Source organism: Ctenocephalides felis, unplaced genomic scaffold (genome assembly GCF_003426905.1).
Source record: "Ctenocephalides felis isolate EL2017-DRISC unplaced genomic scaffold, ASM342690v1 CF-g0.4_SCAFFOLD_03571, whole genome shotgun sequence".
In the NCBI taxonomy this organism is placed as follows: Eukaryota; Metazoa; Arthropoda; class Insecta; order Siphonaptera; family Pulicidae; genus Ctenocephalides; species Ctenocephalides felis.
In genome coordinates, this window is record NW_020539725.1 from 19,924,107 (window position 1) to 19,947,279 (window position 23,173).

General features: G+C 26.7%; 2 protein-coding genes across 2 annotated transcripts; both read left to right on the forward strand.

Moving 5' to 3' along the window:
• Positions 1-4,480: 4,480 nt before the first annotated feature.
• LOC113385742 (sodium-dependent dopamine transporter-like) lies at positions 4,481-15,028 on the forward strand. The gene is made up of 11 exons (XM_026623581.1): positions 4,481-4,511; positions 6,014-6,180; positions 7,117-7,199; positions 10,396-10,534; positions 11,161-11,295; positions 11,761-11,864; positions 12,061-12,298; positions 12,673-12,901; positions 13,862-13,987; positions 14,070-14,212; positions 14,906-15,028. The coding sequence occupies exons 1-11, from the start codon at positions 4,481-4,483 to the stop codon at positions 15,026-15,028; spliced, it is 1,518 nt and encodes a 505-aa protein (XP_026479366.1).
• Positions 15,029-18,456: 3,428 nt separating this feature from the next.
• Positions 18,457-22,901, forward strand: LOC113385743 (cytochrome b-c1 complex subunit Rieske, mitochondrial-like). Its single transcript, XM_026623582.1, has 4 exons — positions 18,457-18,475; positions 20,693-20,839; positions 22,253-22,430; positions 22,613-22,901. Exons 1-4 carry the CDS (start codon positions 18,457-18,459, stop codon positions 22,899-22,901), a joined length of 633 nt encoding a protein of 210 aa, XP_026479367.1.
• Positions 22,902-23,173: the final 272 nt, after the last annotated feature.

Sequence of the window (23,173 nt, forward strand, 5' to 3'; positions counted from 1 at the left end):
AAAAAAACAATGCTATTCTGAAAGCATTTTGCAACTTAGGGCATCTTCACAATACAAACATAAACTATTATTCAATTTGAATGTTAACCCTCGTAGTTATTCAATTTCACATATCTCGAAACGATTGCATAGCCGTTTTCGGTCTCGAACTTGTCTGGATGTATTTTTTAAAGGAAACGTCACATTACAATGATATATCTGAGGTGAGCCGTTGTGGATTGCCGAGTGTCACTTTACCCGCGGTCAGTAAGTGCTTTTCCGCGACTGCGAACGTGCTCGCAGCCATTCCCGCTAAAGGCTAAAGAATTTTGATATGATTTGTGCTTAAATCCTCTCGCCTCGTACGACAATAAGAAACGACGGTCGAGATCTCTACGCCATATGATCCCTGAGCATTAGCCTATAATCCCATAATGTTTCTCAAAATACGTACTCTTTCAATATTATACTTTCAATATTATATTGATCCTTTAATTCGAAGATTGATAGTTATAACTAGGTGGGTAAGTAGCATTTTGTCTTAAGGTATGTTGCATGAACTTACCGAAATGGATAAAAGATGGACTTAATCAATATAATATCAACATCATAAGAACATAACAAGAAATAATTACTTTAATTTAGGAGTGATTTATAAGTTAGGGAGATTGCGTATAGTTGTACCAGGGTACGGTAGTGACAATCGTCATAACAGCTAAACTATGCTGATTTTGACATAGAGCCAAAGGGAGAATGATGTAGTATGTTTGTTTGAACATGTTTCCATTATTGCATTCAGTCTGTGCCCTACATTAATATGATCTGTAGACCGCATTGTTTTTAAAGAGTGAAAAGTAAGTTTTTCTATTCGATTTCTTTTAATAATAACTGTTGCATTCTTGTATACTGCATTGGGTACGATTGGGACAAATTTTATGGGTACGGTTGTGACATGTATTTCTTGTCTTTCTCGGGTGAAGATCAAATGATGAAACAAAATTAACTTAACTAATAATAAGTCATAATACGAAAGAGAAAGGAATGGAAAATCTAATGTACAAAAAAAGATTTTGCAAAGATTTTTTATTAACTTTGTTTAAAAAATTATGTTTTTTTTATATATTGTATTATTATATTCATAATCTTTGTTTAAATAATTATGTTGTTTTGTGGAACTTATTTCTGACAATAAATATCGTTTCTGACCATAAAAGTTATTTTGATGTTTACCTATTGTTCTATGCCTGTCACAACCTTTCTCGGGATGTGGACAATAAACTGGTAAATTAACAAAATTATTTTAAGATAAATTATTACCCAGTCTTCCCTATGCCGAGTAGCATCATAATGCGAGAAGCTATTGCAGATTTTTCAATTTGGTCTATATTTCCAAACATGTTAATTATTTTTGATAAATGGTTTAGTTCGCATTATTGTAAAACGTACTATAAACGAATTTTCTAAAAGCGTTGCACATTGATCCAAATTTTGCCGTAGGCCTCTAATATTTTAATATGCATAAATTAGTATCAATTAATATTATCAATAAATTAGTATCGTAATTTTCGATTAACAACTTTATTGCCATACAATTTTTCATAAAGATTGCTAAAAAAAATTATTTAACAAAAATAAATTTTCAAAATCAACACAATTTCCAAATAATATCTTTCGAGAAGTTTTTGAATTTTCAAAATCATTTGAAAGTTTTTTACGAAAATTTGGTTGAAAATTTTTGCAATCTATAAATATAAAAATCTCTTTGAAGAAACATAATTGTGATTAGCTTAATTGCCGATTTTTTTTAATTTAAAAAAATTTGAAAGATTTGGGTTAAGTCGTGTTATTAGTTTTTTGATAAACATTGGACGAAGATCATTTCTTTGTAATTATCTGTTTAAATAGTGAATAGTAGGGATTTTATAAATATCATTTATATATTTTGATGTTAGTGTTAGCATGATGGTCTTATGTGATGACATAAGAAAATTTATATTTATTGGAAAACTGTCTTATCATCTACTTGCATATTTCAGCACTAAAGTGGTGACTGGCATGCAAATGAATCCAACTTTAAAGCGACTTTATTCTCAGATTAACCTTACAATTAGTAAAGAGATGTTTATTCTCAGATGTTTTGTATATAAATCTTATTAATATCATCAAAAACGTCCAAGAAATAAAGCTCACTACTATCGCTCCGTCTATGGAAAAATCATAAGTAACCCTTTTCTGTTCTTGACACGATTGATCAAATTTAGTTTCGCCTAATGGATTTCTCTCTTTTGCTGAAACATATCGGAATGTGACAAAACTTTATTGATCACTATTAAATTCTTCTATTATATCAAATTGTTTGTCGAAATTTTTAGTCTACTTCTATCTTGAATTTGAAGATCTACTATACACAATTTGAACAATATTCTAAAATAAGCTCTTTGCTTGAAAATGTACTCGTTCTCATATGTGGAAAAGTCATGCAAATTCTTATTAATTCAAATTTTATGATTTTGTTGATGAACTTCAATAAAAATATTATGAATTAGTGACATATAAAATGTTAATTTAATTGTTTGGATGGATGAACATTCGATGGATATGAATTTATTATGAACACACGTATGATTGAAATAAATAATATTTACCGGAAAGAAATGAAGCTTTTGTAAAAGCAAAATTTTTAATAAATTAAATTACAAGTTTTTGTCAATGCATGAAATAGTACTAGATTTTCATAAACAGTATGCCAAGTTACTATTCCGGTGTTTTATTTGAATATTCGGGAGATTATCTTTTAAAACACCTCATTTAATTCCAATTTAATATTCATTCCGATAATAAGGAATCGGTATATTTTAAAAAGGCTATATAAAAATAGTCAATAAATTGTTTTAAGTAGCATTAAAATTAATTATTTGTTTTTAATTGCCCTATTATTCTACAGTATAATTAAATTATCTCAAACTTGGTTAACAGCTTATTATGTAACCCTTTAAATTTCTTTATAATTATTATTTGGAGTCATTATAGAGACTCTTGTAAATCATAATGACGTTAATAAATAGTTCTTATCCTTTATCTTGCGATATTAATTTAATAACCACATAAAAGATTTTATATGGTAAGCGATGTTATACTAATCAGAGCTGAATTAACTCTTGGTAATAATAGTAGGTACCTAAATAAATTTCATTCAATTTATAAGATATTTTAGTTAAGTTAAGTTTTAGTAAAGAAATGTATCGGTTAACTGCTCTCACAACTTAAATATATATTGTAATTTAATTTTTAGCGTGACTTTCAACATGCACTATTCAAATAGGTATCGTTTTTTTTTTCTAATTATATTAAAGTATCTTGAAGATAAAACATGAACTATTAATTACGAAGAAACGCCTCGGTAATTGAAATATGGTAATTGAATCTTTTAGAATGATTTTTGAATTGTTGGAATAGTCTTCTGAATCAAAGTGGTAATTGTATATTCGTTTGATAGCAATCTCCATTGGAAAATTGACCTTAAGGGTGTAATAAATTTACGATGGAAATAATGCAGTTGGTTTAGTAATATTGTTCGAAGCTGAAAATCTTACCAAATGTGCAGAATTTGAAAATCTCACCAAATGTGCTTCGAAGTATTTAATTGTGTGCTTTGAGTCATGTATTTATTTTCTACTGAGATCAATTTTGGCATCAATATGCCAATCGATTATGGCTTAAACAATACTTGTGAGGACTCTCTTCTGATATTGGTCAAGAAATTCTGGACAAAATCTTACCAAATGTGCTTAGAAGTATCTAATTATGTGTTTTGAGTCAGTGCAACATAAGAAAATAATACTTTCTAATGGATTCAATTGCCCACCAGGATAAAAAAAAATCATTTGCCAGGATGAATTTCTATGTACTATATTTTTTGAATAGGTTAATCACACTATTCAATAGTTGATCGTTTTTAACATCCAACAACGATTCGTGGCATATTGAGTTTTCATATGTGATTGTTAATTTATAGGTATGGATATAGACCATTAATGATATATAAAAATTTCATATACATATATCTATTTTTATATTTTTAAAAGGCGGTTCTGTTTTCTAGCATAAAATCATGCTGTTATCCTAACTAATTCTGCCAGTAAAAGCACTTATTCTTGCGCGCCGATTTTCAAATCAAATCTTTTATTATTATAGTAGCCATAGTGCAATAAAACAAATATTTGGTAATATATTCATGCGTAACAACAGCTGGTCAATTGAAGATGATTCGTGCATTGTCCGTTAATATAATTTGACCCATCAAATAAATACTTTTAAACTATTGCGTTATTAATTTCACGTAGGGCCCGGAATAGCAAATAAACTAAATAATCAAAATAATCGAACATCGAAAATTGTTCTATTCTCTAAACAAACTGTTTTATATTTCCAAGAATCTCCGAAGTTTGTTCACGTTTTGAATGTTTGCACTAATATTTGACGTAACTTCCGCAGGAACAACATGCTAAATTTTTACAACTTGTACGACAAGCGTAATATAAAGTAAAGTACTTACAAATAGTTTAAAATGTTCAATCTTCTATTTATAACAAGTAGTTTTTACGAGTAATGTTTACACACAGTTATGAAATTAAATATAACCCATTATTTATCATTGGCGTATAAATTTTATCAATTGCTTGTGAACTTGCGAGTGTTTTTAAGTGTATCAATTAGTTAGTTAGTCATTAGCAGAAAAAAATAAATTCAAAAGAAATTAAGGTTTCCAAAAAAATTTTAAATTAGTTTCAAAACCTTTGTGCTTATTTGCTCTTATTTATTTCACCGTGATAAATTATGATGGTATATGTTAGTATCTGCCTTGAAGGAAATTAAACATTTTCATAAATACATTTTAAATTCCCGTAGGGTAGTTATAGTAATGGGCCGAAAATCGAAAATGATATTTTTTGCATTTCTCGACGTTTTGAAGGTTTCTGAACATTTTGGCATACCTCAGAAAAAATGGATGTATGTGTGTGTTTTGAATGACCGCATTTTTTTATCCACGTTTTTGGGCTAATTAGTTTTAAACAAAGGCAGGTCCAGCCATTACGGAGATACGGAGCAAAGAGTGCAGAAAATAAAAATCAAGCTTTTGAGAGAACGGAGTATCCGATTTGAATGATCTAAAAAACATTCAATTTGTAATGATTGGGAGAAGAGGTGCTTAGTTTTTAGCAAAGGCAGATTCAATCATTTTGATTATACAGAGCTAAATATACAACAAATGGCACTTTCTGAAAATAATTCAAATTATAAAGACAATGTTACAGTATTTATAATAATCTATTTGAAAATATTTAACTTTTGTAACGGTACGGGAAGTTTCAGGAATTTGCCTTAAGGCACGATGCCATGCACCCCACTAGTTTTTAGTATTTTTTAACAAAATATAGATACGAATAAAAACGAGTTTTTTAAAAACCTCAAATTGTATAGCAACGAAAGCATTAAAATTATCAGGTCGAAAATAAGCCCTATTGAGTTATTGATTCATTGAAGGTCTTATTGTTTTTGTTTTAGAATTTTCGGAATATTCTAAGTTATTCAAATGAAGAGTTGTTAATTTTACCATTGAAGAGATTTACTACCGTTATACAGACATGCTTTAAATATTAACGTCTATTTTGTAATTACTTCTAGTATAAATTGATTTAAGTTAGACGCTTTGAATTGAAAAATATGGATGTTTATACCTAAATCTACAAAGTATATGATCAACATATATAATCACCTAAAACACATTCTCATAGAATTGGACACTTTTTTTTCTGAGCTTTTAAAAGTTTTTTTTTAATTTCAAAGCTAAATTATAATAAAATCGCAAGAGTGAAAGGTAATCTTTATTGAAGAAGGACATGAAATTCTCTCTTCTTTCAGAAAAATGTGATCTACATGTTTTTTTTTACTAAATATTATTATGTATTTCTAAAATTTATAAGTTGCTACTATTCATTACTAATAAATATAATTATATTAATTTTTTTTACAGGAATCGGTTATGCGGTGGTGGTGATAGCCTTTTATGTTGATTTTTACTATAATGTAATAATAGCGTGGGCACTGAGGTACTTCTTCGCGTCGTTTACATCCGAATTGCCTTGGGCATCGTGCGACAACTATTGGAATACTCCTGCTTGTAGACCTGTAGGTTATATAGTAATTTATTCACATAGTATTTTTTTCAATAGATATAGTAGATATATATGTATCAAAATTTTAGTATATTTCTTCAATTCGATGCAAAATTATTCAATTTTTATTGATTTTAAACCTGTAGTGGAATTTTTTTTATTGAAATCACTTAAAACTTATAAATATAAAATTATATTAGAGATATCTACTGGTCATTTTATCATACCTTACAAAAAATCGATATACATCAAGTTATTTTTTAGTATTTCTAAAGATAACTTTTTAAAATACATATTTATCTTCTCTAAATTTATGGATTCCAATATATTGAAGACATTCAGAACTGAAATACTTGAATTGAACTCTATGATGTATGATTTAATGTATTTTATTTAGAAATTTAAATTGTCTATATTTTACTTAACTTAAGATTACATATCAGCATTTTCAACCCTCCGTCGGTCGGATATTTATTTACCTTCGAACGGTCGGAGTAGTCTGGCTGGACCACACATTTTTTTGTCCTGATTTTTTTTATTGATCGACAGCTAATGAGATTTTAAGAAAAGTCTAGAAATTTCAAGTCGATAGGATTACTAAAAGTTTTTTTTTTTTAAATTGAAGTCGGAAAAAGTCTGGCCAGGCCACTCCGATCGAAGAAGGGCTAATTTGACTATAAAAAAGTGTTACAGTTTTTAATATTATTCGTAATATAATTATTTTTCATTTAGTTATTCTTATTTGATCACTTCATATATTTTGTGATTTTATCAAAACATTCGAAAGATATGAAATAAATAATTTTTCAGATGTTTTCAAAGATTAGGTAAAATTTTTATAAATTTACTATTAACTGAAATTTAATTATAAATATATATAAATAAATTAATTATAAATTAAGTATCATTTTATTAAATTTATATGAGTTTATGGAAAAATTAATTGACTTTTCTATTACAGTTTCAATATACAAGAGAGAATATTTCAGCAGCTGCACAAATTGATATAACTGATTCGGAATCGCCAGCAGCCGAATATTTTACGTAAGTTTATAAACTCAAATAACTAATATTGCATATATTTTACAAATTCTGAAAAAAATATATTTGCAAAAAATGGTGCATTGTCTTCAACTACTTTTTACAATCAATGGGTGCGTTAACTTTAAATTAGACTGATAACATTTATTTTACCATCGAAATATCTTATAAAATACTTTCCATTTTTTTAAATGCAATAACTCTTTAATTAAAATCATTAAGGATTTATAATGATAATCTTAAACGAAAAGTATTTAATATATTACATTCAAAATAATATGTAATATTATTTTAAAATTACTTGCCTTTATGTATTAATTATTAATAACCTTGACAAGAGCTTGAAATAAATATATGTGCTTATGAACAAATAAATAAATAAATATATGTGAGGAATAGAATATTTGTATCATGACAACATATTGAAATTATAGCATTTTAATTTTTTACTTTGTTGACAATATATATGATAATATAAAATATTTCTATTTAGTAGCCTTAAATTACCATTTGCATATATTTGTTTATAGATATTATAGCTGCAAGTATAATGAATAGAAAAATATAAAAGAATAGATATTTTTTGTGAACTTGGTTTGAAAATGTTATGTCCATATGAGTATTTAAGTGGTAAATGTAGTAAATGCGGTAAACGTTCCATGAGCGGTAAATATGGTAGGTGTGGTACATGTGGTACATGTGGTTTCCCACAAATATATTTGCGCTGTGTAATGATCTATTAGATAGGTTAATTACACAATTCAACGATTGGTTATACATTAAACAACATATAAAATACTTGGTTGATTTTCAAATACTTGTATTTTGGTATATTTTTTAAAATATTCAAAATTTGGAAAATGTTTTTCTACTTAAACTTATACTAGATTATTATAAAATCTAGAATTTATAACATTTTGAGTGAAGCTTTGTAACACAGAAGACGAAGTATGCCTGTAGTGCGTTATAATCATAGTAATTTTATAAAAATAATGCATATCATATAATTATATTAACCTTAAATCGAGCATCTTAATAACGATTCCATTACGCATAATAAAAGCTGAAAAGAAATAACTCGATATCATCGAAAAAAGTTGCAAAATTGCTATGAAATCATCATTGTATAAAATATGTTATTTGTTTTATTGTTTGTTATATGTTTTTATTGATTTATAAATAATATTATTACATCAGTCCTTTTACTTATAATTATAATCGTCAATGAATCTATGATTACATTTGTTTATTTCATTGTAGCAGTATATGATTTACTATCATACTGCTATATCAAAGTACCTCACATTTATAATCAGTCAGTTGGCCATTGTGTTGATTATCTTAACAATAAAAATTAATTACTTATAATTATAAATACTAATGTTCAGAAGCAAAAATTAAAATATTTATAGTTACCTTAATGCTTATACGTATTAATAGATAAAGCATCGAAAAAAATAACTAAAGATCATTATTTGGATTGGTAAATGAATTAGAACAGTAACGATTGGGATACATTTTCTTACTTTTTTTTTCAAACATGTTATGCAAATATAATATTTATAATTTAACTGAAATATCAATTATATTACCCAAATGAAACTCTGCAAATTTTATTTATGGTGCAGTTAAGTTAGGTAAAGGGCTTTTTGAATTTCTGAGTAAAAGCTTGGCAAATGCATCAGTTTGGCTTTAATATATAAAAACAAAACATTCGGTGTATTAGACCATACTTTTATATTTACAAAATAATAATTAAATAATACAATATATGATTACAAATTCATTGACAAAATTTATGCTTATGCGATAAAAAATTGATTAACATCAAATGCTCCTCAGTTTGGCTTGAATATATAAAAACAAAACATTCGGTGTATTAGACCAAACTTTTGGACTACAAATTCATTGAGAAAAATCATGCATATGCGTTAAAGATTAAAGCGTATAAGATTAAAATCAAATGCTCTAAAACAGCTGGAATGACCTTTTTTTAAAAACTTATTAAATTATTGTTACTCCGTCAACCTGAACAATATGTTTTTACATTACTTAAATGATTTATAAATTTTTTCGAAAGCATTAACAAAAAAATTAAACATATACTTTAATACAAAACATCAATTTTTAGGGGTGCTAAAATATTTTTATCAAAGGGTTTTTAAAGGTAAAAATATCAAGAAATTTTGCTTTTCATGATTTTGTGTAATTTATGTGCTTCGTGAGAAATTAATGATTATTACTTTTTTTATGATTAATCAGGATTATTCCATAATCAATGAACACGTGGGTCAATAAGAAGACTGTGCTTAATTGATATAACCCAGAGAACTACTTTTATAAATAGTTGACAAAAAATTAAAATAATTGGAAATTTCTTCATAAACTTGTGACCTTAATATGTCAATGTATATTAAATTAATACACATGATAAAATAGCGAATAGTACAATTATTAAATTGGAACTATTATCAACTCCATAAGCAAATTGAGTAATGTAAAGAATCACCACTACATATAAATTTACATCATGCAAATAGGAGTGTATTTAAGTAAATAGATTCTGTAGGGAATTCTCAATGTTGGAAGTCTCTTGGGATGGACATAAATGCTTAGAATTTTAATTGTATTATAATTTCAATTAGTAGCGAGTATTATAAATTCTGCATCTTGAGTCCCTATGCCGTTCAAGGGCATTGCGCTAATTGTGCTGTCGATCTGAAATACTTGCTATTCAAATAAAATTGAGCAATGTTTTAGTCTGCAAAATTAAAATCAAAATTAATCATAAGTTTTAGCAATTATAAAAAAATATAAAAATTGATTGACATTTTACAATGATTTAACAATAACTTAAAATTCATGCCTCCATACTAGTATACTTCCTTAAAACTATTGGTTGATAAAGCAATTATAAAAAAAAATATAAAAATTGATTGCCATTTTACGATGATTTAAATATCACTTAAAACTCATGCCTCCACAATCGAATACTCCCTTAAAGCTATTGGATCACAGGAGTATTTTAAACCTTTTTGGAATTTTGGTTATGAAAAAGGGTATAAAATTATGTAAATAGATATATTTTGTAGAGATATTTTGCATTAAAAAAGTATATACTGCTACTCGACTTTTCATAAATCTTCTCTACATAAAATTATGTATTTTAAATTGATGGACATTTCTTTTCTTGTCTTAGGCGGGTTATTTTGGAACTTGACCAAAGCGATGGAATTCACGATCTAGGAAGAATCAAGTGGGATATGGCACTATGTCTTTTGGCTGTCTATATTATCTGTTACTTTTCACTTTGGAAAGGAATTAGCACATCAGGAAAGGTGTGTTGTTTTTCTTAATACCTATATTTTTTATTTTTTTTTACTTTATCAAATACGTAAATACTTTATCAAGAGAAAATTCTATTTGAATGCAAAATTTTGTTTTTATGTACTAGAAGTTTACATACTTAATCCTGCCTCATACACTTATTTTGAATTAAGCACTCGCAATGATTATTATTATTGTTGCAATAAAAAAATTAAAGTAATTGCATTTTATTTAAAAGCATTAAATAAATTCTAGTTCTGGCATAATAATAAACTATATAAACTTTAATGTACTCTATTTAGTATATGATGTTATTATTTTATTCCAAGTGTCCCCATGCTTGTAAGCAAATGGCAGAATATTTATTAGATATCTGTAAGCTAATATTTTAAATCTGAATAAAATCTTGGATACAATCATATCTAATATAATTATTTATTACACTTTCATTATAAGTCTAACATATCAGAAGTCAAATTTAATTTACCTTAGAACCATAAATATAAGATTTATTCATTAAGATGAAGATAAAGGCGTGTGACCATATTCATTGGAAAATCAATTATTATATAAAATTATGAAGTTATAGAATAGTCAGTCTTAACACAAATTATATAACTTTTATCTCCTATTTCAGGTGGTGTGGTTTACAGCATTGTTTCCTTACGTAGTATTAATAATTTTATTTATTCGCGGAATTACGTTACCAGGATCAGCAGAAGGTATTAAATACTACTTAAGTCCAAATTTTACAACTCTGACAAAAGCCGAGGTAAGAAACATAAATAATCAAATTTAAATAATATACAACTAGTATTGTTATTTCTATACTATAATTATAAATAATAAATTCCAAAGAAAATCGTCAAGATAATTATTATAAACGATATCTATGCTTTTCAAACACATAAGGTTTCAGTTATTACAACAAAATTTCAAGCAGTTCTTTAAAAATGATTCATGATGCAACGTGTCATGCACAACTTGTATCATTTTAAGTGATATTTTATAACATATGATATATGGAAAAACCAATGAATTTTCTTCTGTAGCATGAAGTGAATTTATCAAAGTGTCCAATTTCTTCCTCAAATAAAGGAGTGTTTCTATAGCTGAAAATGTCGTTGTTGCTTCATAGAAAAAATATACTGCGATATAAGAATTTTAGCAGCAAATGTATAATAATTTTAGAGGTGACGCAATGCAAATTGAATATTAATATTATTTTTTTCTGTAGGTTTGGGTTGATGCAGCCACTCAAGTATTTTTTTCTTTGGGGCCTGGATTTGGTGTGCTTTTGGCATATGCTTCCTACAATCAGTATCACAACAATGTATACAAGTGAGTACAAGAAAAAAATATATAAAAAAATATAAAATTATTTTTATGGCTGAATAATAACAATCAAAGATAAAATCACATAATCATGATATTGAGTTACTTAAGGCTTTTGGATCTCGAAAAAACATGAAATTTGTTATTTATTCTAAATATTTCTTAGCATGGTCAAAACTAATCACTTTTTTCCCTTTTTTAGAGATGCCTTGTTGACTTCCATGATAAACTCCGCCACATCATTTGTTGCTGGTTTTGTGATCTTCAGTGTATTAGGATATATGGCTCATGCTTCTGGTCGTTCTATACAAGATGTTGCGACCGAAGGCCCTGGTCTTGTTTTTATTGTTTATCCAGCAGCAATTGCAACTATGCCAGGAAGCGTTTTTTGGGCGCTCATCTTCTTTTTGATGTTGCTCACACTTGGTTTGGACAGTTCTGTAAGTGTCAAATTTTAAATTGTATTCATTTTTACATTCATTAACAAATTTATAGCTTTCTCATAATATTTATAAAAAATAATTTAAAAAACATTAGAAGGTCACTTCATACCAATGTTATATACTTAAACGAATGCTATTTGCATGGCATCCTAATATATGAATTTAATTGAGTTGAACAATAAAAGTAGATATTTAGCGAATGTTTTATGAATTATTATATTTGAAGCTCAATAAATTTAAAAATTTCAGAATCACATAAAAAATTATCATCTGTTAAGTACTAAGGAACTATATTGGTATTCAAATCACTTTTGATATATCGGTGTATATAAATAATATTTTTTCTAATTATTACTTATCTTTATTTTTAGTTTGGCGGTTCTGAAGCCATAATAACGGCCTTAAGTGATGAATTTCCAGTATTAGGAAGACACAGGGAAAAATTTGTTGCAGTTTTATTCGTAATATATTTTCTTGTTGGACTCGTAAGTTGTACTCAAGGTGGTTTCTACTTCTTTCAACTTTTGGATCGATACGCAGCTGGTTATAGCATATTGGTTGCAGTACTTTTTGAATCTATTGCTGTCTCTTGGATATATGGTAAAAATTTGTTGCTATTAGAATGAGTTTGAATTTGGGTAAATTAAACAATTAAAATTTGGCCACCAAGATTTGGCGATAATTTGGCATTTTTGTAAATTTACCATAGATGAGAATAATTAATACAGATCAAGTAGTTCTGCGAAACTATTAGAATACATAAATAGACCATTTTTATTGAGTTACTGAATCTTTAATCTCAATTAAGATTACTAAAAAATGTAGAGATACTAAAAAATGTATCATAATTATACGCTTTTCCTCCGTTTTGAAACGAAACTAGCTATTGACTATTGATTCTATATAATATGTCATAAGTAAGTGCCGTTGAAACAAAGTTTTAGTACATTCAAAAACGACAATAATATATTATATATTCAAATTTATAATGTATTATTTTTTCTAATTACATAAAAATATTGATTAATTTTTTTATAAAGAATTTCCACTATTGGAATATCCCATTATATTGAAAAACTTTGAAAGTATTGAAATTAAAAATGTTTCAAAATACACACTCACAAAGAAATAAATTTTTCATTATAATTATATTAAAAAATCTATTTAGTTGTTTAATACATAATTCAGAATAATATAATCAATTCTAGTTTTTAGTGGATGCCTAGTTTTATTATGAATTAGATATTTTTGTACCCGCCTTACAAAATTGTAATAAAAAATAGTCTATTATTTTAAAAAAAATTGTTAGAGGTAGCCAACCCTAATCACTTAAGGGTATGAAAAGTGGTACTGAATGTGAATATAAAATATCGTAAAAACTGGTTAATCTATTTCGGAGGAACTAACTGTTTTTTAAATTAATTAAATTTTGTCATAGTAACTAACACATGTCAAAATATTTTATATATGTATAAATATATTACAATATTATTTGCAATATCGATTATTCGAATTATTTATTATTCCATATCAATTATTTATATAAATTTTTCTCTATAGGCACCGAACGATTTTGCCAGGATATAAAGGACATGATTGGTTTCTCACCTGGTATCTATTGGAAAGTTTGTTGGAAATTTGTGGCACCTATATTCCTAATCTTCATTACAATGTACGGTTTACTAGGTAAGTTCTTTGAGATTATAAAAAATATTTATACCAATTTTAATTTTCAATTTTCATTTTCATTTTAATTTTATTGCTATAGGTTACGAACCATTGACTTATGAAGGTTACGTATACCCTTATTGGGCAAATGTGATGGGATGGTGCATTGCTGGTTCAAGTGTTGCCATGATCCCGATTATGGCTGTGATCAAAATTCTTCAGACAAAAGGCAGTCTTAAACAGGTTAGTGCTTTTAATTTTGTAAGTTGATCCAATCGTAGTCGATTTACTTTTATAGTCTTATGTAAATGAATCCGTGTTGATCCTTTTGTTTAAGTTCTAATACTAATATACTTATACACCTTTATATACTTCCACGTTTGTGAATCTTTAAAGATAAACTAATTGAAAATGATTCTAAAACTTAACTGTGTAGAAAGTTTAAATCGATGGCGAAAATCGAATTTTTGATTCGAACATCAATATCTGCGTGGAACATGTTTTATGATAGTAAAATTTATTATGCAATTAGTCATCGTTTCGTAAGCTTGTGGAAATTTGATATCATACTGCTTGATATCGATCTGGATGAGTCGTGGCATTGAACAAAGATGGGCTCAAATGATAAATGGGGTCGAATTTTAAATGTTAAAGATCTACTAACATTTAAACAATTAGTTGTACGTGCGTCACAAAAATTGTCTCGCAACTAGACTGGAAAATATTTAGTCATTCAATGAAGAAATATTCATCTCTAAATTCAAAATATCTACGTTGATAGATTAGATATGCTTTTGCAAAAGCAGTTTTATTTATTCAACGCAAAAAAATTTCTTCCATCCATACATGTTATATTATGTCCACGATTTCTGAAGATATTTACATTTTTTTGATATTTTTTAATTATCCTTTGTCATTTTAATTAAATTATTTTAGCGAATACACATTTTGCTGATACCTTGGAGAGATTCTCAGAGAGCGGTAAATGGTGAAGTCGAGTCAGGTGAAATGCTGGAGGTGTGCGCCAGCCTGACTGCTCCTGCACCAGAAGCCGTCTGAAATAATAATAGTATTTTAAAAAAATACTTTAATTTAATTAATTTATTAAGAACGTTTGCGACGTATGTTTGGATTTATTCTCTAAAGTTTAAATCGTGGCGTGTTAATTTTAACAATTTAATTTCTTTATAAACGTCGAAGAAAACTATGAAGATTTCTCGGATATTTTAATCGTATTTACGTTAGTTTTTTAAAATACTAATAAGAGCATTGCCCTGCTAGCGAAATCATCAATTGTGAATGGAAAATGAATATTTTTGATTTATTGACCAGTACATTGCATCATTGTAAATTGTATTTATTGACCAGTACAATTGTACGATGTACGCGAATTTTAACTGTTCATATAAAAATGGTTTTAAACATAGATATATATATATATATATATATAAAGTAAAATATATAGAATATATTTAAGAAATTTTGTTTAGTACAAATTTAATTTATATTTTACAAATTTTAATTTATATTATACAAATCAATTGTATATTATATTATTATTATTGTTAAGATTTATTAATGGCGTCGATATATGCAATTATTATTACTTAAGATAAATTTTGACTTTGCATATATTTGAAATTTAAAATCTTATTACTACTTAATATATCATATTGAAAATTAATTTTTCAACAAACCACGGTAATCAAATTTGCTACAGCCATGCAAATTTGTTTACAGGACATGAATAATTACTTTAAAATATGATATTACAGTTTTAAAAGCATCAATACGCGATAGAATTGATCAAGATTTTATATGTAGATATTTTTTTAAATATTATTTTCATAATTTAAAGTGTAAATTAACATGTATATCGTAACACAACATAAAAACTTTTAGAAGTCTAACTTCTACTAACTGCAAATTGGCAAAATGGTGGAACTTTCTACTGCGGCACTTTTGTCGATTCAAAAACTAATTAAACAAACGAAATTTTACAAGATATTTTAATTATTTGCGACATTGTACTCGATCTTACAAATCGTTAATAATTTAATTTTCTTTATGTACAAATCGTTATTAAAATACAAATGCATGACAAGAGAACAATAAAATATATTGTAAGTATATGCTTACGTGTTATTGAAATTGAAAGTTGATTCAAACCTTCTGCTGTGAAAACTATTTATAAATAAATAAATTTCTAAACGCGCAAGCCGAAAAAATTTGCACTATTGTGGAATCAATCTCCTGGTATAACAAACAGTTGGTAAAAATCTATATATTATTTTGTGAACTACAATTTTAACACGTTTATTGTTTTTTGGAATGATTTCTGAATTTGATTTTGATCACCAACCAAAGTATATTAATATCCATTTTCTGGTGAGCTGATCTTGGGACCAAGTTGGTGTTATTTGTTTGATAATGTTTACAATTAAAATATATAAGGAAGGTTTCATTGAAACAAAACATAGTGCTAAATCTGAAAGCTTGCTTAATATATTCGATATCCACACTTCAAATACTCAACATACTTCTATGTAAACATTAAGTTGTTTACGTTCTATAATTTTGCTTTGCTGACCATCATGTATTAGACCTTCTTGAACCAAATTTGTTTATTCTATTCTATCAGCATAAGAGCGATGTAATATTAAATATACGAATACTCGTTAAAAATCAAAGTATGTAATTATAAAATATATCTCTGTTTTATTAGACAATGTTAATCTATGTATATCATTTTATACTAAACATGATATTATTAGTAAGTATTATTGATAATAAATATTAATTTGCCTTTTTACGCATGAGGGCGAGAGAAAATATTGTATGTAGAATATTATTAATATGACTAGTACTTATAAACATATTTGAGAAAAAATAATGAATTATTTACATGTGTGCCCTATAAATAATTAAATATTATTGGAATCTAAAGTTCAATAATATTAAAGGAAAAAACATTTATCATGAAGTTTATTTTAAAATGGATGTATAATTCATAAATATAACGACAATCTTTCAGCATCTTGATTCATTTTCAAAAGAATTACTTAATTGCGGCCAACTTTTGAAAATGTATCGAAAGTTATTGAAATATGTTGTGAATAGGAATAACTTTTATTTTAGAATATGAAAAGTATGTGCAAACCTTTTGTTGGAACTTTCCTATTGAAAAGTATTAGTATATAGGTACGTCTATTTCTAATGATAAAGTATCACATAATGGCATATAATGCAAATTCTGTTAGATATCGACTAAAGTATATATATATATATATGTATATACATATATATATATATATATATATATATATATTATATATATATACGAGTATATATATATATCATACACTCAAAACTTTTATATGTAAAAATATGTGTGTAAGTCAGCGTTTTATGTGAAAAATAAGGTAAAGGATCCAATTATTCAAAATTGTGCTGCTATAATGCTTAATTTTATTATTTTAGCACGCATAAAAATACATATAAATGAATACCGATGAGCAAGTATTCAATGTTACCTATAATTGAATGACACAGATATTTTATCAGGAAATATATAAGAAAATTTCCTTCCGGGCCTATTAAAGGCTCTTGATATGTATATATTTAAAACAAATATCTGTGTCATAATAACTGATAACTTTAGTTTATGTCTAGAGTAAAATTTTTATTTTTTCTGAATATTATTTAATTCGTGCCAGTTTACATTTGAATGTGCTAAAAGTATGTCATGAAATCAGCTATATTTAAGTTTTTAGGTAAGAATTATTATACAATTTTAAATTGAATTTCTATCAATTTCATGTTCACATACACCTGTGTGCGCATATTTACATAAATCTTTATATTTATCCTAAAAAGTTTCAATTAAAGATTTTCGTTAATTTTACAATGTTAGAATTTAAACAATTTTGACTTATTTTGTAAAGAAATATTGTTAATAATTAATTAAATAATTAAACAATGTTCAGTTTAGAAATACAAATTACATCAACAGTCGTTTGTTTTCATTATGATTTGTCAATTTTGCTTGGAAAATTTCGTGTCACTGGTAAATTATAAATATTTTTTATAATTAAACTAGACTTGCGGCAACACGCATTTTATTTTCAGATATCTATCAAAACATAAAAACATCTGAAAAATCTATTATTAATTTCAAAGGGTAATAAATTTGTTTATAATGATGAAATTGACACGTTTATTCCATTCTATTTGTGATTTTTTTGTTATTTAGGACAAATTGTTTCTTCGGATTTGATTTACCTGAGAGTCATTGAACCATGAAATCATTGCTTAAAGGTAGTATCTTTACGGATTTGTGCAAACGGAGCACAAACGTGGTGGCAACGTCAAATAAAAAACAGGCACCTGTGGAATCCATATTTGAGCCGATATTACCTGAAGTGCGCCGCAAAATTTTGTTCACCAGTAATCAATCATGCAAGAGTTGTTTTGGTGGAAAAATAAAGATGCGCAGCGGACTAGGAGGTAATAATATCTTAATTTTCCGAAGAAGTTTATGTTTTCGTCAGAATGAACGATATTTTAATCGTTTGACACCAAAATATATGTGAATGAGTAAGCTCAAAAACCGTTTGAAAGATATCATCAGTTGAGAAACGTTATGATTAGTTTTTGGTAAAGATCAGGCGATCCGTTTTTTCGTTATTGACAATTTCAATGAAACTTTGTATGATGATAGAGTTCATATGGTTTTAACCAACATTTTAAATTATCATAAGCCATAAAATGTTTTATTCATAAAAGTTCATTAAATGTAATTAATATACGGTAAAAGAAATGGTTCTGCCAGAAATGATACACTAATATCATGATAATGTACCATTTTTGGCAGAACCATTTTTTTTTTCAATTTACAAATAGCTTGCTTTATTCAATTTATCAATCGATCTTTGTATAGATTTTGGAAATTATAAATAGAGCTACTGATAATTCTAATAACAAAGTCCAAGGAGGGTATTAAACGTGGAACCTTTAATTCAAATCTTATAGCTCTAACCACTAATTCTCGGGTGAGCCAACATCTTTTATAAAACTGAATAACGAGAAGGTAATATCATTCAAGTAAAGTACCATTTTTAGGTTGAGGGATGCAAGAGATCTTAGATTAGAGATCACTAGCAAACCTTTCCTTCCCCAGTCAACCAAACCCGATAAATTTGGCTATAATAAAAAATTGACACAGCTCATCTATAAGATTATCATATTATAAGATTGTCAATCGTTTTATTAATTTTCTACGCGTAACATTTTGCGCAATTTCTCTCTTTTGTTTTATGCTTATATATTATGTGAGAAATATTAATCTGGTATTAGTGCAGAAAAGCGCTAATAATACTTCTTTTCGAGTTTGCTCGAAATAATTTCGGTATGGATTAAGAGTGAGAGAGATATGTGTCAAATTATAATTCGAATTATTTGCAGCGAGATTCAAGTAATAATCGATTAATTTTTCAAATCTTATGTGAAGTCATATAATTTTAATAATTATTTTGGTGACGGCAGTTTTTATATATTTTAAGATAATATATATAAAAAGGCAATACCTTAGTATTTTTTCAATTGTATAATACCATAAAATCTATAATATTTTCAAATCTAGCATGAGAGTACATATATATTATATAAAAATTTAAACAAATTTATCATATAATGAAGATTAATTAACTAAGTGTAATTGGCATTTACCGTAAGGCACCGAAAACGAATACACGTCTAATACAAATACTGGACAATTTCTAAAAGCGCGGCTCACGCGGTTCCAAGTTTAATACCCTCCTTGGACTTTGTTATTAGAATTATCAGTAGCTCTATTTATAATTTCCAAAATCTATATAAAGATTGATTGATTCTGCCAAAAATAATACATTATCATGATATTAGTGTATCATTTGTGGCAGAACCATTTCTTTTACTTTGTAACATGTTTGCATTCTTGTTTTGAGAAAATTACTAATGTAACTTCATATATGATTAACAACATAGCTAAAAAAGATAAGTAAAATGTAAAAAAAATTATACTATCTAAAACATTAAAAAAATATCAATAATTACATATTCACATTTTTGCGAATATTGTTTTAAATAACATTTGTTAAATATTTTATAAATGAAAAAGATTCATAATTAATTTAAAGGCATAGTTTAGTAAGATAATTTTTAAAAATACCGTAAAATAAATTAATCTTTAACATAAATAGAATATTTATTCAGAAGCGAGCATTCAGAAATAGATTTATTAATATTAACTGATATAAGCCATTATTGGTACAAAAAATTCTTATAATTTTATTTTTTATTTGTTAGGTAAGTTGAGCAAGAAAATTGAATTTTACAAATTGATTTTATATATATTTAAATTTAAATAGCAAAACATGATTCTTTTGTATTATGAAAAATCATCAAACACGTAATTATTAAAACTTTAATATGTTTAGCGTAATATTGTGGATATAATCAGAGAAATTACTTTTATTAATTTAATAAAAGTAATTTAAGATCTATAGAGAATTGCCACTTAATATTATGTTGAAGGGACCAAAAACATAAAGATATAGAAACAATTGATAAAAAAAGCCATTATGAATTTATATATAAAGCATTTGGCAAAACAAATATGTATTTATTAATTTCTTTGATTATATTACAAATTTGGGAAAAATAACTAAATTATTTTAATTTTAGTGAGCTCAAGTTTCATAAGAAGTGCGCATACGGATATCAGAGTTCCAGACTTTTCTGAATATCGACATACTGCAACAAAAAATCCCAAAGTTAGGAGTTCGGACTCGGCTCAAAGTAGAAGAGGGTACACTTATTTGCTAACAGCAAGTAATTGAAAAATATAGCCTTAAATATTGTTAATAAAATTAATATTATTTTAATATATTTATACATATATATATATATATATATATATATGTGTGTGTGTGTGTGTGTATGCTCGATTTGAGTTTAAAATTCAGGCGTAACATCAATAAAAATAGTATGAGAGTTTTTTTAAAAGTTTATTTATTTAAAATCCATACAAAACTATAAGTGTTTTATTATTATTATTATTATTATTATTATTATTGTTTTTCTCTGAAATCCCTTACATATTATTTAGTTTCAATTTTTATAGTTAATTTGATTATCACTGAATGATGGCTAAGATGCTAGCCGAAACGTATGGATTTTAAATAAATAAACTTTTAAAAAAACTCTCATACTATTTTTTTTGATGTTACGCCCGAATTTTAAACTCAATATATATATATATGTGTGTGTGTGTGTGATAATATTTTTAAATATGTTGATAAAACTATAAACTTTTTAAACGGGCATCCATCCAGATAATACATATAAAGAAAAAAATATTTTGTTCGTTGAGGTGACCATTAAGTCCGTACGTTTCCAAGCAAATATGCACTAAACACAGAACGAAAATGTTACAAATAAAAATTGTTACAATAATATAATAATATATATATATATATATATATATATATTGAATGGTAGAGTCTTGGATTTGTGTATATTTTGTAGAGTTTCGAACAAGAATCCAAAAATAATACAAAATAAAAAACAAGAAAAGTTTTTAAAAAAACAATTTCTTTATTTAATTATTTGTTTATTGTCGACGTTTCGGAACTAGGTACGTTCCATCTTCCTGAAGATGGAACGTACCTAGTTCCGAAACGTCGACAATAAACAAATAATTAAATAAAGAAATTGTTTTTTTAAAAACTTTTCTTGTTTTTTATTTGTATTATTTTTGGATTCTTGTTCGAAACTCTACAAAATATATATATATATATATATATATATGAATTATATTAATAAAATTAATTAAAAAGAAAAACAATAAATTTGAACATCACATCTCAAAGGACGAAACATAAATGTGATGTTCAATTTTATTATTTTTCTTTTTAATTAATTTTATAAATATAAGTCAATATAAGTTATTATTTTTTCATTAACTTGTCTCTAAGTAACAATTTTTATTTGTAACGTTTTTGGTTAGTGTTTAGTGCATATTTGCTTGTATATTGTTCTATTGCCAATAAAGAACAGTCAAATTGGGACTCGAAACATATATGGGCCATAAATTCACCTTAACAAACAAAATATTGTTTTCTTTATCTTTATTATCTGGATGGATGCCTGTTTAGAAAGTTTATATATATATTATATTGATATATATATATATATATATATATATATATATATATATGAATAAATATATACTTATTAATGTAGGTACAGCAGTAATTGGTTTATACTGTGCAAAAGCTGTTGTACATGATCTGGTGTTGTCTATGTCAGCTTCTGCAGATGTTTTAGCAATGGCCAAAATAGAAATTAAGCTGTCCGAAATACCTGAAGGAAAATCGGTAACGTTCAAGTGGCGTGGAAAACCGCTTTTTGTTAGGCATAGGTAAGATTTGTTCTACTTAAGATAATTATATGCTTCAAAAAATCAGATAGTAAATTTACTATAAGCATTATAGTAGAAAATAACACTAGCTTTACATGTTTAGTTAATATTCTTTTCGAATGTTCAACTTTTCAAATATTTTTTTGAATTTATTGTCTATATTTATTTTCAATTTTGTTTAGGACGCAGTCTGAAGTAGACATCGTGAATGCAGTTCCACTGAGCATTTTGCGCCATCCTCAGATGGATAGCGAACGAACTCAGAAACCAGCCTGGTTGATTGTTATCGGAGTGTGCACTCATCTTGGTTGCGTACCAATAGCAAATGCTGGGGACTTTGGAGGGTATTATTGCCCTTGTCACGGCTCGCATTTCGACGCTTCGGGCAGGGTCAGGAAAGGACCAGCTCCACTCAATTTAGAAGTGCCGCCATACACATTTCCCGAAGAAAATGTCGTAGTTGTCGGTTAAATTATCAGTTTCAATAAGCTGGTGTTTAGCAATATTATTCAGTATACGTGGATTCTGACAAATTGTTGTTGTTTGTTAGACACGAGTTTTACTTCAATAAACGTAATATAGCATAATAGATCTCTTATAATCTTAATCTATGATTGTATATATATGTGCGTGTGTTTTTTTTTCATTCATTTTCTTTTGGTTTTGATTTATCTGCAGTAAAATATTCACAGCAATACATATGACTTAAGTTAACTAAATACAAATAATTTGTGAATTTGTGG

Bases quoted from the DNA above. Each gene is read 5' to 3' on its own strand.
- LOC113385742 (XM_026623581.1), top strand. From the start codon at position 4,481: ATGCTAAATTTTTACAACTTGTACGACAAGC. The intron at 4,512-6,013 runs GTAATATAAAGT...TTTTTTTTACAG, and splicing joins TTACAACTTGTACGACAAGC to GAATCGGTTATGCGGTGGTG. The intron at 12,902-13,861 runs GTAAAAATTTGT...TTTTCTCTATAG, and splicing joins TGCTGTCTCTTGGATATATG to GCACCGAACGATTTTGCCAG.
- LOC113385743 (XM_026623582.1), top strand. The intron at 20,840-22,252 runs GTAATTGAAAAA...TTATTAATGTAG, and splicing joins CACTTATTTGCTAACAGCAA to GTACAGCAGTAATTGGTTTA. The intron at 22,431-22,612 runs GTAAGATTTGTT...AATTTTGTTTAG, and splicing joins CCGCTTTTTGTTAGGCATAG to GACGCAGTCTGAAGTAGACA.